At 49.8% G+C, this 14,813-nt stretch overlaps 4 protein-coding genes across 4 annotated transcripts; 2 read left to right on the top strand and 2 right to left on the bottom strand.

Annotated features, from left to right (window-relative positions):
* Positions 1–3,058: 3,058 nt before the first annotated feature.
* AKAW2_50555S (uncharacterized protein) lies at positions 3,059–3,700 on the bottom strand (the record flags this gene model as incomplete). The annotated part of the gene is made up of 1 exon (XM_041690386.1): positions 3,059–3,700. One exon carries the CDS (start codon positions 3,698–3,700, stop codon positions 3,059–3,061), a length of 642 nt encoding a protein of 213 aa, XP_041543976.1.
* A 638-nt stretch (positions 3,701–4,338) lies between these two features.
* On the bottom strand, positions 4,339–6,272 carry AKAW2_50554S (uncharacterized protein; the record flags this gene model as incomplete). Its single annotated transcript, XM_041690385.1, has 5 exons — positions 4,339–5,194; positions 5,272–5,355; positions 5,407–5,532; positions 5,599–5,723; positions 5,784–6,272. The coding sequence occupies 5 exons, from the start codon at positions 6,270–6,272 to the stop codon at positions 4,339–4,341; spliced, it is 1,680 nt and encodes a 559-aa protein (XP_041543975.1).
* Positions 6,273–8,970: 2,698 nt separating this feature from the next.
* Positions 8,971–9,650, top strand: AKAW2_50553A (uncharacterized protein; the record flags this gene model as incomplete). Its single annotated transcript, XM_041690384.1, has 3 exons — positions 8,971–9,036; positions 9,098–9,384; positions 9,440–9,650. 3 exons carry the CDS (start codon positions 8,971–8,973, stop codon positions 9,648–9,650), a joined length of 564 nt encoding a protein of 187 aa, XP_041543974.1.
* Positions 9,651–13,226: 3,576 nt separating this feature from the next.
* On the top strand, positions 13,227–13,535 carry AKAW2_50552A (uncharacterized protein; the record flags this gene model as incomplete). The annotated part of the gene is made up of 1 exon (XM_041690383.1): positions 13,227–13,535. One exon carries the CDS (start codon positions 13,227–13,229, stop codon positions 13,533–13,535), a length of 309 nt encoding a protein of 102 aa, XP_041543973.1.
* Between the last annotated feature and the right edge of the window lie 1,278 nt (positions 13,536–14,813).

Here is a 14,813-nt window from a genome sequence, read left to right as displayed (position 1 = left end):
AAGTGCTTTTCAAATCTTGAGCCTTTTTGGTGGTTTGTTGGAGGATTGGTTATGAAATGGACAGAAGATACAGTTTGAGAAAAGCTTGAGGGTAAAGAATTGGAGACCAACCAAACACACGAAGAAGCCAAGTTTTTGTAATCTCAGAGCTCTAGGAGGATGATGGTTCTGAAGGTCTGATTTATTCAATCCAGTGCTTAGACCTCATTCCGAACATTACAGTGGAATTGCGATGACACGGGGCAAGGAATGCGATGGGGTGTCTTGTAATAGGCTGCCTTGATGTAGACATGCCATCCGAACAATAAGCACCCCTTGCATGCCGGCCTTGCTTATGTCCTAGCGTTCCTCGCAGGAGAGGTCTGGCTCGAAAGAGAATGTATGTGATTACATTTCTGGTATAATGAGTTCAAGCAAAAGAAGGCAGAAGGATGTGTATTGTAAGAACTATTCAAGTGGTGTATGAAAGAGCAATCTCTATTCAGTGATCAAAAAGCTTCACCGGAAACTTGCTGAGCTGGCGGACATACTTATATATCTCAATCTTTTAGTCTGAAACAGAGGGAATGCTAACATAAACTCCTTGCAGGTGAATTCCTGGCCTGAAAGTCACAAGGATATGCGGAAATTTTACCTTCCATGTAATGTAATTGTTGCTTAGCATGTTATTGCTGTCGAGGCAATATACGTGCTTCAAAGGTCTTTATTTATGTGGTGGCCACTCTCGCATGATACGTACGTAGATCACGATGAGTCAGCTATCGCGTGCGGTGCGTAAGCAGATAATGTATGTAAATCATGGGACACTGGCATCCGAGCCTCTACGCGATGCATCTCGTCTTAGTGTGGAGCAGCATCTCGTATGCCCAAGGGGTCTGGGATATGGTACTCTGATCCATGAAGTTACAGTAGCACAACATTGGTATTCAGCTCTCGCCAGAACGGCGCCCCTTCGATAGACTCATCGGCGAATTGCAGATTCGGGGACGAGTGTTGGTGCTTCGCTAGTTGCAACGCGCGACTTCATGCAAGCGGAAATACCGGTTGTTGCTTGGAGGTCATATAACGACTATTCTCTCCTACAAGGGATTTATATATTGTTCTCATGTTTTTCTGAATAGGATCTGATGTATATTCGCCGTTGATTCAAGCCATCATAAGACAGATTGATTAGGGCGAAATTTCCCCGTCTAACTGTCAGAGATTGTAGAAGCGGTGAACCACCACCTTTAACTCTATTATCAGATCTGACAACAGGACATTGGCTGTCCATCAATATTTTTTAAACAGCCCATGCCCAGACTAGCAACCTAGATATTTGTTAATACAGTGTGTCCTGTCACTGCGGGTATTGGTGCCCGCATTATCGCTCGGTGGCTGAACAGCACATCTATCTCTAGTCATGCTCTCGATCCTGCAGTGTTGTCATTCCCTGAATAAAACCCAGGATACCATCCTAAGTCCGGATCATATACTTCAGCCCGTCGTCTCGTGTATTGATGTAGATGTCAAGGTGACTTAGAGCATCATGCCTGAGGTACTCTTACTCTTTCCCCTCCCGGTGCACATACCCTGAACGGCATAGCCGAAGCAATTCTACCAACTGCTTGCGCAAGAGGTTTACCAGGACCCGCCCTTCATGGTCAGAAGAGTTCCAACCGATGGTTCTCTTGAGCGGTGGCATCTTCCTTATGGTCAATGATATTCGGAGTCATGTCGATTGTGACCCTACGTCCCTCCAACTGACTGTCCACACTGGAACTCCTTCACCGAGCAATTTTTGACCATGAGGGGCCGGGACGAATGGCGCTTCCCAGGCCTGTAGCTGGGTCTGGCCGCGGAACCTTGTCGCAGTCATCATTGGCAATGTCCCAATGTTCCACCCTCTCTTCCGCCGCATGGCCAGACACGCTGACTGGTACATGGGCGAACCGACGACCGGCAGATGTCAGTACTAGCAGAGCTATCCTCTCTCCGATGCCGCTTAGCCAACAATGTACAGGAAGCGACGGGGCACCATGGTAATAGTGGTGCGTGAGAGAGCCTGGTTCATCCGGTAATCGTTTGGTGGGCAACCGATCTTGCTAGCGACGAGAATGTGGTTAAGCTACACACGCTACTAGGAATTTCCAAGCTTTAGCCTAGGGGCCCTCGGAAGTCGATGGCTCCCACGACTAACAAGCTCGTTCCCAGGATAGTGACGATTGCTCCGAGGAACAACCGCTGCTTTCCTACGACGTTACACATTCGCATGATTGTTCTTCGTCTACGCGGGTCATCGTGTAAACACGAGAGAACTATGCGGCTCTTTAAATAGCATTTCGTAGCGCACTTCACTTTGCAGGCATCGAAGTGAACCGAAATTTCACGAATATCAGACCTATATCCAGGCCCGGTGCCGTCCCAGATAGTTGGCACAAATTACCACTTTCCTATAGTCTCGCCAGTCTGTCCCTATCTTCTTCCTGAACACACGTTTACAAACCGGCCATGGCCGGCTATTATCGAGTTTCCATGGATTACGATTCTCTCCATCGTGAAAGATGCATTGGGTTGTTAGACAACGGGCATCCCTGCCCACACGATGTCGATCTAAAGTGGCGTGAGATCGCACACACAGAGCTGCATCTACTTCAAGGCATTACCGATTTGACCACCAGGGAATCTCGCCTCAAAAGTGTGACGAAAAATCTGTTATGTGACTCCCACCGCCGTGCCCTGATGCGCTCGACGAAACATAGGTATGTACCAGATCCTCCACTGCTTACTGCGATGGGCACTAATGATGCTTCCAGACATATATCACCAATGATCCAAAGAAAAAGCCAATCCATGATACAAGAAGTTCCCTCTCACCTTCTGCGTCGAGTGGCTGGAGGAATCAGGAGTCAATTGGAGGGCAAAAAATGCGATAAACCGACATCTTTATCCTTGCGGGGCTGACCTGTGTTAGCATAGGAGTAACACAACCCATGGTTAATTCAAAACTTGTATTCTCGCGCCTGCTTTCTTTGTATCCAAGCTGATATGCCCATTTCCCATGTCATGCATGCGCTGCTCACTTCTTTGTATACAATGACGGAAAGCTCACTTGTAGGATGTAGTCCACTTGCTCAATACAATCGTGATTGATTTTCTCCAAGAGCCTCCGCGTCGCCTCGCGCAGGAGGAATTGGTAACGTCGATCTTCAGGTATCCTGTTGCTTCCCATGCGCACAGCCAGATTGCCTTGGAGATGGTGGGTGCGTGCAATCCATCTGCTGAAAAGACGGTTGATCCGCACTTGGCACTGCTCAATCTCCCCCGCAGACTGCGGATCACGCAGCCATACGGTTGCAAACTCTCGAGCCGAGTGAAACTGCTGTGAAAGACGACGGTGATCCTGTAGCTGACGGTGCACGGCTGCATGACGGATACCCTCAATGTCGACTCGCAACCGATTAACCCCCTTCTTTGGAATTTTCAACAACCCAGGTGTGGAATGGGTACGACGCTTTCGGTCCAGCGCTCTGAATGCCAAGTGCAATTCTACCTTCTCGGCACAATCCCATCCGTTAGCCTGACCGAGTTGGGGCTGCCATTTCTGGATAGACTCGAACGCAGATCGCTCCAAGCGCTGCTGCAGTACCCGTAGAACGCGGTGTTGGGCGGGAAACGGTAGACTCGTAAGCGGTGGCTGAGTCAATAATTTCGGTGTCATTGGCTTCACTGGCAGGCTTTGGCTTCATCACCCATCTGGTACGTACGAAGATTGTCAGCTGGTTTCTGAAGAGGCAGATGCGTGGAAGACAGACATGGGAAGATGCTTTGGTTGGAAGAATGACAATTTCAGGTAGCTGATGAATGGCGGACAGAATCGTCCCGTACACTGCTCAAATACATATGGTTCGACTTTAAGGACTTACGCCCTCGACATTATCGAGGGGTGGTAGACAAGCAATCCAGCGGTTATCTTGCTCTCATCACCCGTCGAAATATACGGGGAAGCCACGAACCGAGGACAGGGTGCCATGGCCTAGATGACGGCTCCTGGGTTTTAGGAACCATTTATGTCGCCCACCAGAGTTCCCAACTTTCGCCGGATGGTTTCGTACCTGACCGGCAGAAATGGAGCACGTAGGGCAATCACGTAGCCTCGCCCACCCGTGCAATGGTATTTCCATGACCATGTTGTATGGTTAACATGACGGTGAGGCAAAGGCCGGTCAATCATTTGCCCGCTGAGGGATATTGTCCAAACCGTATGGCCGGGCTTCTGACCAGATGGTCTTCACCTATTGCTCGACTATTCTATAGTAACAAGACAGTGCGACGTTCCGAAACCAGCTACGCAGGACCCTAGCTCCCCGCGAGCAAACCAACCTCAGCTGCGAGGCCGCAACCTCGAACAAACTTGGGCCATGTGTTGGTGAGGACTAGGTCTTTGATGCTCTCCTCGGCTCGGTCAAAGACCGTCGCATTGAATGTTTGGGGGATTTCGCCCCAGTATTGCACCCGACTGTTGTCGGTAATTAGCAAACTGGAGTCGGCCTTTATGGAGGCGATCGGAGACGCTGAGGGCGTGGGGCCATAGCCTGGCGAATCGAACGGAACGGCGGGATTGACCGGGCGCCCGTCTCCGAAGAGAAGCACAACAGGGCCCTCAAATACGTTCTTCAGCTCATTCCGTTCCTGCGAAGAGATGTTGATCGGTAACTGCGCGTGGCGAACGCTGATGAACGTCGTGTAAATACACAGCGCGCGGTGAAACTGCTCCCGAATCAAGTCGGTAAGATCTCCATAGTCTGAGATTCTGCTATCCCAGACCGCATGGGGCAGCGAGCTCTTCCATTCTGCCACCCGGGTCAGAAAAGCTATATTCTCTCCGGAAAAGTCGCGATGGGCAGAGAAATCCTGCAGCGGGGCAGGATTGCGCGCCAAGACATATTCAAGCGCACGTTTGGTGAATATGCTATCCCGAGAGCTGGAACTGGAGCCAAGAGATCTATTCCATGATTCCCGGCCAGACCCTGTGAACTCGGCAAGAATGGAGGCTGACCTGCGGGCCATGGTGCCATCAGCAAAAGGATTGGTATTTGGTTCCCACCGTGCGATCGAATCGAAGGCTCCTTGTCGGATAGCGTGATGGCGCATTACCTCCCGGCACGGCAGGAGAACAGCAAAAACCTCCATCACCCAGATAGAGAGGCAAATCCTACAGGTGTCAGCCCTGTTTTCCTGACTCCTTTCTTCTTCGTTTCTATTTTCCTGTTGGTCACAGAGAGCACCTACCACTGGGGCGGTAGCCAGTACTGCTTGACCGGCTCCATGGCGGGAACATAGACAGCGATGAGCCACATCGGCGTCGCCGGGAGACTAGATGACGGGTTAGTCGTGCGACAGACCTCATCGGACCGATTGACTCACTTGGCGATGACGCAGCCTATCGTCTGGACTCTCCAGCCGTGGGTGTCGTGGATGTGACGGGATTTCCAGAGGACGACGGGGCCCACAATCCAGGACCAGAAGACCTGTCCCAACACGCCAGGCCACCTGCATATCGGTTAGCACACAGCTCGCGTCATATATGCGCCGGGTGTATGTTGGAGGTCTTCTTACCACTCCCAGCCCCGGCCCATTTCCGACGTTTGCTGCATCTCGGTCCCATGGACCTCGGTGCCTGGAATCCCCCAAGTGCGGTGCCATTTGCGGGAGATAAGCCACATCAAGACCGTGAGAAATACCTAATGACTCAATTAGACACCGATATCATCGCCAATAGGAGTAGGTGGTGGCCGTTTTACCTGAACGAGTGACGCCACCGTAACAAGCACGAGGATCTTGGTAGTGTATGCAAGGCGACGGAACCGGTCTACGGCACCGAGCTTACCCCTCGTGGAGTATAAATCATTCCCACCACTGCTGCGAATGATATAGCCTTCCTGAAGCTTTGCCACGTGGTAGAAGCGACTGCTTGACGTGTGGAACAGGGCAATGCCACATGGTAGATAGGTGCCCATGATCCAGTACTCGACATCTCCGGGCATGATGGTACCAATCATGGTTCCGAATTGCACTGAAGCCCAATAAACATGGAGCATAACAACAGCGGACAGCGACAGCCCGAGGCCTCGCAGCAGGAGAGGAGGTGTGTTGCGATGGGCGATGAGATAGACCACGCCAGACGCAACAATAACCGTCCAGGTGCCCGCCCAACAGGTCCACCATATACTGACCGGAGTATAGGCTGGCTGGGGCGTGGATGCGGCAGTGACCCCAAGTTCAGATCCCATGGTTCTGTTGTCGTGGGGAGAATCTAATGCGAAAGATTTCAATGCAATGGTAGGCAAATCTAACGAGGGAATTTAATTTTGGCGAACACTGTCGCTCGACATCGTCAGTCCTGTTCCCGTAGAGGAGAGAGTTGTCAGCCAACATTGGCACTGGGCTAGTCTGCCTTTTGAGCTGCTCGAGATTTCGAGGTTACATCTCTTACGGACAAGACGGCTCTCCAACCTACAGCCGGGCCGCCGTCCGACTCACATGTAACCTCCATCTCTCCTATAGTGCCTTGAACTCCCATGCTACAGTAGCAGCGGCCCAAGGGACGGCAGCTTTGTGCTTTCGACAATGGTTCTTGGCGACCCCCATCGCAGTGTGTTCGCATGGTAGGTTCCGCCCGGTCTCGCAACCGACCGGTCCTGACGATTGTCTCCAACCGCCAGATGCTGCTGATCGTCCGCCGTCGGTTGTCCATGATGAATTGTCCAGCAATGAAAGGCCATGTCCACTCTTATCGACAATCCCCTATTTCTCTGCTAGCCAAGTAGGATTGCCACTGATATGGATCCACCAGGGCACTGACAGATTCTCATGCGGCTGGCCAGGGACATCATCGGAGGACATTACATACATTCAGGACAAATTTTCCGCTCCTTGTTCTCTTTCCCCCCCTCTTGCAGAGTTTGATGCGCTTCCCCAAGTTGCAACGCACAGAGGCTGATCAGCGAAGAGGCAATCGTACAGCGGCAATAGGAAAGCTTTCTGATTAGTTGGAAGCGAAGCATAACGGGGAGACTACTGGATATTCGATTGAATTTCCCAGCCTCAATTGAAACCCCTCGCAATTTCGGATCCATTGCCTACTTGTCTTGTTTCTAAAGAATTTGGAAACCAGTATTTTTACCTATCGCAATACCTCATCTTCTGCATCTCTTCTCTCGGCTAATGTGAAAGATCTTTATTATGGTTCACGGATTTCAAAGAATCTGCAATGAAGAGCATAATCGGTTCGTAAACAATAACAATATAATTCCGTACTTGCTACCATAGTCTCTTAGTGATCCTACATTATTCATGATCCCCCATCTATCGTCCCTTCGCCTTGACGCTCGTAAGCATCGCTTTCCGCAAGGCAATGTCACTTCCGGTCAACGCAGCGGCCTGAACAGCAGTAGCTTATACGCCTAAATCCTTCCGGACTGTTGGAAACTAGAGGGAGAGCACACCTGGCAGGATTGAAACATATCATTTGAAGCGCCTGGTGCTCCAGCTCGACCACATCCCGGACATAAGCTATGGAAACACGGAGCGAGGGCCACGTCCAGTGCCTTGGTTCCACACCGGTCACATTGGGGCGTCTCCTGGTTTCCCATCAGCTCTCTCGGAGGTATACTCCGCTCATTCTCGACCAATTGTCTAGCTCGGGCCAGGGCGGTGGATTGAAGTCGACATAGCGGTCGTAAGTTGTAGAGTTCTTGAAATGTCTGCGGCAGAACCCACATCGACCCTGCATGATTTTGTGACCACAATCCTCCTTCGAGCCTCTGAACTTCAAGCCGCGCCTCGTAGAGGGCTTGGTATAATCGCGCTCTGGTAACACCCCCAAGAGGGTAATTTTTTGGTTTCCTGGACGGTGTCCTCGAGGCTGCAGCTGACCATGTCAGTTCCCCCAAATCATTGTTGGGTGAAGGGACAAACCTTTTATCTTAGCCGGAGGCCCAACCCCCGTTAGTGTGTTCTTCTGCATCAGTGATACAGGATGTGAGGTGGAGTGGTAGAGTCAAATATACTTGAAAAGCCTGGGGAAGAAAGTGTGGAAATGGTCGAGGTACAGCTTAGCAATCGCGGGAGTACATCCACCCGATGTATATTAATAAGAAGCCTGTGAAACGGTAGCACCCCTAGGGGCTAGAAATTTAGAATTGTAACCGTCCTGGCAATCTTGCGGATTACGGACCGTTGATGTAAACCGTGCGGATGTCGGGAAGTACTTCTTCGGCTTATACCGTTCGTTATTTGATCCTTGACTGGAGGATGTCACTTACTAAATGTTTTTGGGCCGTCAGATAAGGAAACCCGGTTTGTACAAGTGGAATTTCCTTCAATGGGGCCATCTTCGTGGTCGCTGTGCCCTTCCTCCGTTTCTTTATCTCATATGACGCTAAAGTAAATAGACGGAAAGTCTATTCCTCCGTCGGCCTTGGTTCTCGCAGCCAGGCGTACAGAGAGTAAGAACGGTCTCTCCGAAATCCTACAGTCTCGGCTTATTCCCTGAATGGATAAGCCCGGATGGTACACTACGGGTTACGGTATTCGACTGTTCATCCGGAGTGGCAAAGAAGCCCACACTTGAGGCGCGGCTGGACCTCCGAAGGCTACCATTACTCCTGAGAACAGTGTCAGAACAGCAAGAGGCTCTGGCGGCGCCCCCCGTCGATCTTTGACCGGTCACAATCACAGTCGATCGGCTTTCCTCCTAATCTCCCCCGCTCACGGCAGTTGACCATGCCGAGCGGCGAACATTACCCAATCTCACACGATAATATGAAGATACCTCATCACTCATGGAGGGTCTTTGCCATTCCACCGTCGAAGCAGTCGAATGAATAGCGATGATATGATGTCAAGTGCTGGCCAGCATATACAGACCCGGACATCCTTGTCGTGGAGGCGTGGGGACAAGGAGTCCTGGTAGGCTCCCTTATTGTCATGATTGCCATCACCGCAGCCAACATGAAAAAGGGGGTGCTCCTGCACAAACTCATCGTGGCAGAGGTAAGTTGGCTGCCTCGTTGCGGCGAATGGGGCACTATCCCGTGCTGATGCGGACGCTTAGCTCGCCCTGGTCCTCGGGCACGGAACGTTCATCTTTTTCCATGCGCCTGCCCAGGGCTGGTATCTTTCGGTTACGGCCGTCGGTCTCACAATCTCGCATTCCCTCCACAACGTGATTGCACGGATGAAGATTCGCGGCTTCTTCACCCCTTGGGGCACACGACTGTATCTGATCACCCTGCTGGCGGCCCAGCCGTACTGGGTCGTCGAAATTTATGCCAACTTTGCCTTTTTCAATCGGAACCAGGCCTTATATACCACCACTCGGCCACTCGAGCCGCTCTTCCGGTGCGGTGTCCGAGTGCGATCCTCCCCACGCTCCGCATTGCTGATGCGAATCTAGGGACCCTTGGTGGATCTTTACCACCTGCTTTCTCCTGTACACCATCCAGCGGGGCTATGGGTGTTCGCTGGTGCAGCTGATCTGCATCAGCCCGCGGTTCGGCGTCATGCTCCTGTTCATGGTGATCTCCGTCGTGTTTGCGGTGGTGGACATGTGTGCGATCCGGGTCGAGAATCGCCTAGGCTACCCCCCGGGGATGGAGCCGTTCTGAAGGTGAGCGGCCGCCACTGACGAGGGGAAGATCAGCATGCTGGCCCTACTGTAGTTGACGTTTGTTTTCAAATGCCTGAGCGACACCATCATCTTGGATGACTTCCGGAGCGCCGTGGATCGACTGCGCTATCACTATCACCCGGACGGTGTGCCACCGCAGGAGGCCACGCACGCTCGCGGTCGGAGCATAAACCGGCCTGTGAACTGTGTACCCGAGGCGTCTGTCAAACGCCCCGAGCCAGTATGTCGTCCACCGGACATGGTGTAAAGCCTGGAGTATCGTGTGCCGGCACCAACGGGTACGGCGTAACCTGGTTTACATGCTGGAGCCACTGGGTACATTCGATACGCATTGGAAGGAGGGTTCTATTTTTCTCTAATGATAGATATGTTAGGCCCTCCAGCAGGCAGTTGGGCGGCTTTCCTTTTGTAACAATGCAAATAATGTGACCATGTGCAACTAGTTTGGAGAAATACGGGGAAAGCATAGTGTGTGGGGCTGTGTGTGCAAACGCGTGATCACGTTACTTGGCGTCATGGCCAATTGGCCACACGTCTGTCTGGCTGTTTGCCTGCGCTAGGTTGAAATTATGCAAACTTTGGGTAGCTTGGGTAACCCGCGGGTACCCTGTTGAAGTGAGAATAGATTGAATGATCGTTGGTAACTACTTCTATCCTTACAGGGGCGGGATGCCTCATATATATATATATATATATATATATATATATATCTCTGTTCCCAATCCCTGCTAATGTGGCATCACGTGATATTCAACATACCCGCCAAGAACCCATGGGCGGGTTTGGTGACCCCCGAAACCCAGCCGGGGTAACCCGTGGGCGGGTTCAGAAAATGAAAACCCAACCCAACCCGCGTTTTGGCGAGTAATACTACAGAAAAACACGGATATAAGCAATTATATGAGACACGCCTCCTGATTGCTTATATCAAGGTCTTGCTTATATTGATTATTTCATCTAGAATAACCATGAATATCATTTTATTATATATTTAATAACTTCTTTTGAAAGATCATGTTTCTGATATGCTAGCGAATATAAAAATATCAAATTAGTTTATTTATATATATTTATCTATATAGTACTGAATTACTTAAATTTGAACTGATTATTGCATTTTTAGTAGGCAGAGCGGCGGCTCGTTGTCGCGCCGGTTCGTTGTCCGATTACGTTATTGGCAGAAAATTAGTCACCCTTCCTTTGCATTAACGTAATCAACGATCGGACGGGCCACACGGTTGGGCGGGCCACCCTATTATTAACATATAAAGGATACCCTTTCAGATCTTATACGTAAATTAATACAACGTTTGAGAGCGCTACATTTGTATATAGATTAGATGAACGTTCTCGAACACGACATATCTGACCTACCATGGCAAGATGCCGCAGTATAGAGAATACCAGCAACTATCGCCACCAACACAGATACTTGGTATTGAAAATAGTTTGAGTTGACATATTTAGTGCCTAAGGCCACAATCGGGCATTCACCGTCAACGGAGGTAAATTTGTTGTCTATCCGATCTGTAACCACGAAAACCGCTTTTGCATCCCGTCGTCAATGGCTGCAGTGGAGATCAGCCGTCTTGAATTGACCTCAAGGTGGGAGCAGCGAAACAAGAGCGGAAACAAGAGTACTGTAAATTGAAGGAGTCTCAGTAGAATGGGAGTCTGTGCTCGTCCCGCTACGCAAAATGAGGTAACCTATCAGATAACGTGGTCAAAGATGACGCGGTCAACAATGCCAAGCCCCAGTCCCCTTTCCCGTCCTTATGTATCGATCCTCTCCCAAGGCCGACCGCTCAACTAATCTCCTCACTTCCTTTCTCCCCCTGAGATATCTCATGCTTCACCTTCGTTCTATGGGATATCAACTCCATCATCCTCATCACGTATAGGGACTTGACTATTCGCTCTTTGCCGTTCTGGCCGCTGGTCCTGCCATTTCCTGTGTTCTCATAGGATTCCAGGTTTGGATCTTGGGTTGGGTACGTACGTGGGGCTAGGCCGCAAGAGCTTCGATACCCTTGTTGTCGTTCGTCAATCAAGGAATCATTTTCTTCTTGCCGTTCTCGCCGCTTGGCGTGCCATTCCTGTGTTTTCAGAGGACTCTCCAACTTCTTGAACTGGAGTGAGCATGTACTTGTGGCCAGGCCGCAGGAGCTTTTAGTCGGTCTCTTTTACTGTTGTCCTGTCAATTCTATCACTGATCTTCATTCACCTGAGTCGGGGCTGCTCATCGCTTTTTCAAAGGCCGGGTCGGAGGGCTACTCGATTATTCGAGGGAATCTCTAGATCACAACGAACTTTAAGAGTTTTCCAATGTCGCTTGTATTGCAAGAGTCGCACTGGGAGTTGACCAAGAAAGTTGTCGTTTCTGTACCAGGCACGAAACATTTTGCGATGCCAAGTGTCGCATTGCCTATTCCAACGGCCCCGAGCGAGGATCTATCTCTCTTGGTATCAAGGCAGCCCTTGCTAACTCGACTAACAGGCCGGATTCACTAACATTTAATATCTGCCCGGAAGTGATCCAGGAATGTTCGCTAGCCAAGAGAAGCAACCCCAATCTGTGCCCGTCGGAATTGTCCTCAAAGATTCGGCAAACTATAAGTGGTGCTAGGGCGGTTTCAACGCTTAGTATCGATTAAGCTAGGCCTGGGATTGTTCTTCGTCCATCATGGGCAAAGTCTCTAAGTTCCTCTGATCCAGAAGACTCAAAGTTCACCGCATTCGCCCATATTTGTCAGTCAAAATCTTTGCGCCTACATTTTGCCTGGGTACAATTTCAGGGGGAGGAATTTGAGACATTGAGAAAACTTTGCTCTAGAATACGAACCCTCCAGCCAGAGTCTTTCGACCATCATCGGCATGGTGTAGTCGAGTGAGATCCGAGTATATTCAAGCTTTCTCCACCCCCATATGATGAGGAACATGTATCAACACCGGCTGAGCAAGTGAATCCATCCCAATACAATGATCAACCCGAACTGAATCCGGTCATCGGCAAACGGGTCAGAGGTATGTCCCATCTCCACATCTACAGGAGATTTCAGCTTTCATAGCCTGTTGATGGTCTCTAGGGCGGTCTCTATCACCCGAGGAATGTTGGAAAAGGCCGCTTCTTACACACCCAGACTGGCTTGGAGCACCTACCGAAGTCAATACCCCAAGTACTCGCTCTCCGTCACCATCCTCAAACTCGATCCGTCCAACCCACTTTACACATGCTTTATCTCCCGACGACGCAGATCATTTTTCACTTAGATATCTTGAGCAGAAGCTTAGCCGACTTCCTGAAGATCAGGTTCGTGAGCTATTGATTCGCTCCGGACACCACCGTCTACAACCCCTTCAAGGGGATGTAGATGGTGACCTACCATCAAAGTCTTGGACATCTGGCCCCCCTGGCGTCCATCTTGTCGATCCTGACATCAAAAGATATATCGATGAGGAAATCCACAGCCGTTTTAAATTACAGCAGGACGCTGTACACGATAACATCAGATCAGAACTTGATAATATCGTTCAAGACAGCATCAGATCAGAAATGCCCGGTCTTGTCGACCATTTTCGCGATGAGATTGCTGACGAACACAAAATGAAAGTATGCGAGCTAGGCGAGGTGGTCCAGGACAGTGTATGCGAGATACAAACTGTAACTGATGGTGGTTCAGAGGTAATAGGGAGCGTTACAACAGCGCATATCGATGAACTAAATAAGCAGGCCGTCGAGGAGAAGAAAGCATTGAAGGAATTGGCTACAAAATTGACTGTTTCTCTCAAGGCCTCATTTGACGATTTGCGAGACTCTAGGCATGAAAATCAGGGCACACACGCGCGATGCCGCTCCGTTTGAATCCTGGATTTGGGTCTTGTTAGTCGATAGTTTTTGTGTATGTCAGACTGTAGATATATAGAATGAGATCAAATCAGTGGACAGTATTGAACTGTTAGGCATAGATGGTCTCTTGATTTTGTTCTGTATGAGTCCAGAACCCGTAACATCACCCGCGGAGATCTCACGCACATGCTTTCTTTCTGGTTAGTGGACACCGAGGTAGTAACTTCAGGTACACAAGAGTAGAGCAAGGTGAATGAATCAGTCATGGGATAATTGAATAGAAGGCATACCGAGTGAGTAGGCGCGCAATACCACAGCCCCTTACCATGCAGTGGGCTTGGTAACCTAGGGGTAACAGGTAACTGCCAGGTGCCTTCGAAGAGACTTCGATCAGTAGGGGGCCCGGTCCCGTTCTGTAACAATAAGACGTAGACTCGGAAATCTTACAGCCCACATAACGAAGTTCAACACAGTGGAAGACTAAGGTCTACTACTCTTATCATGTACACTGGAAGAGATAGAGGACTCTGGTCAATTTTCAGGATTGTAACCTCCCTTCCTTTTCATATTAAGTATATGTATAGGTTTTCGGGGATTTCAGTAGTTTCCCCTCCAGGGCTAGTAATACATGCGAGACGGGTATTGCGTCTGGTAAGAATTGTGTATTGAATAGACAGTATCTTACACAAACCTAAAAATTCTGACATGGGCAGGCATGGGCAGCCCGAAGCTGGCCGAGACCAACTCGTGTACGGAGTACCTAATTCCCGTTCATTGCCCATAACTAAACTTACTCAATCTAAGAGGTACTTGGGCCCTGCCTCGGATGGTTACTCTTCCCCCATTGACACGTGATATAAAATCGTACTATCCCCGTCTTCCCCGTCTTACCAGAAGCAACCGGGAGGTTTTCATTGTCACGTTACCTACCCCTCCTAATCCCCGCTTGTCGAAGGCTCTAGGCAAGTTCACCCTACCCTCGTCTGAAAAATGATGTATGGATGCCCAACACCATTAGTTGATCCAAAAAGTCTTCTCGTTCAAATTATCTTCTTGGTATTTTAAGATGTCTTGATGCTCGGGTTGGCGAACTTGCAAGACGAGACCGGATGTACCAAAGAGAATTCTGCAGAGTCGCAAAATTATCACTAGTGAGGCTATTGTTCCCATGGCATGTCAAAGCAAACTCGGGTTTACTAATGACTTAACTCCATAATACAGGGGCTCAATCATTCAACAGTCTGCAACTCTTTATTTTGAAGAGCCTCTATAGGGGAAGAAAAGGGAAAAAGG

This window comes from Aspergillus luchuensis, chromosome 5, assembly GCF_016861625.1.
Source record: "Aspergillus luchuensis IFO 4308 DNA, chromosome 5, nearly complete sequence".
In the NCBI taxonomy this organism is placed as follows: Eukaryota; Fungi; Ascomycota; class Eurotiomycetes; order Eurotiales; family Aspergillaceae; genus Aspergillus; species Aspergillus luchuensis.
This window is presented reverse-complemented; position numbering and strand designations above follow the sequence as displayed.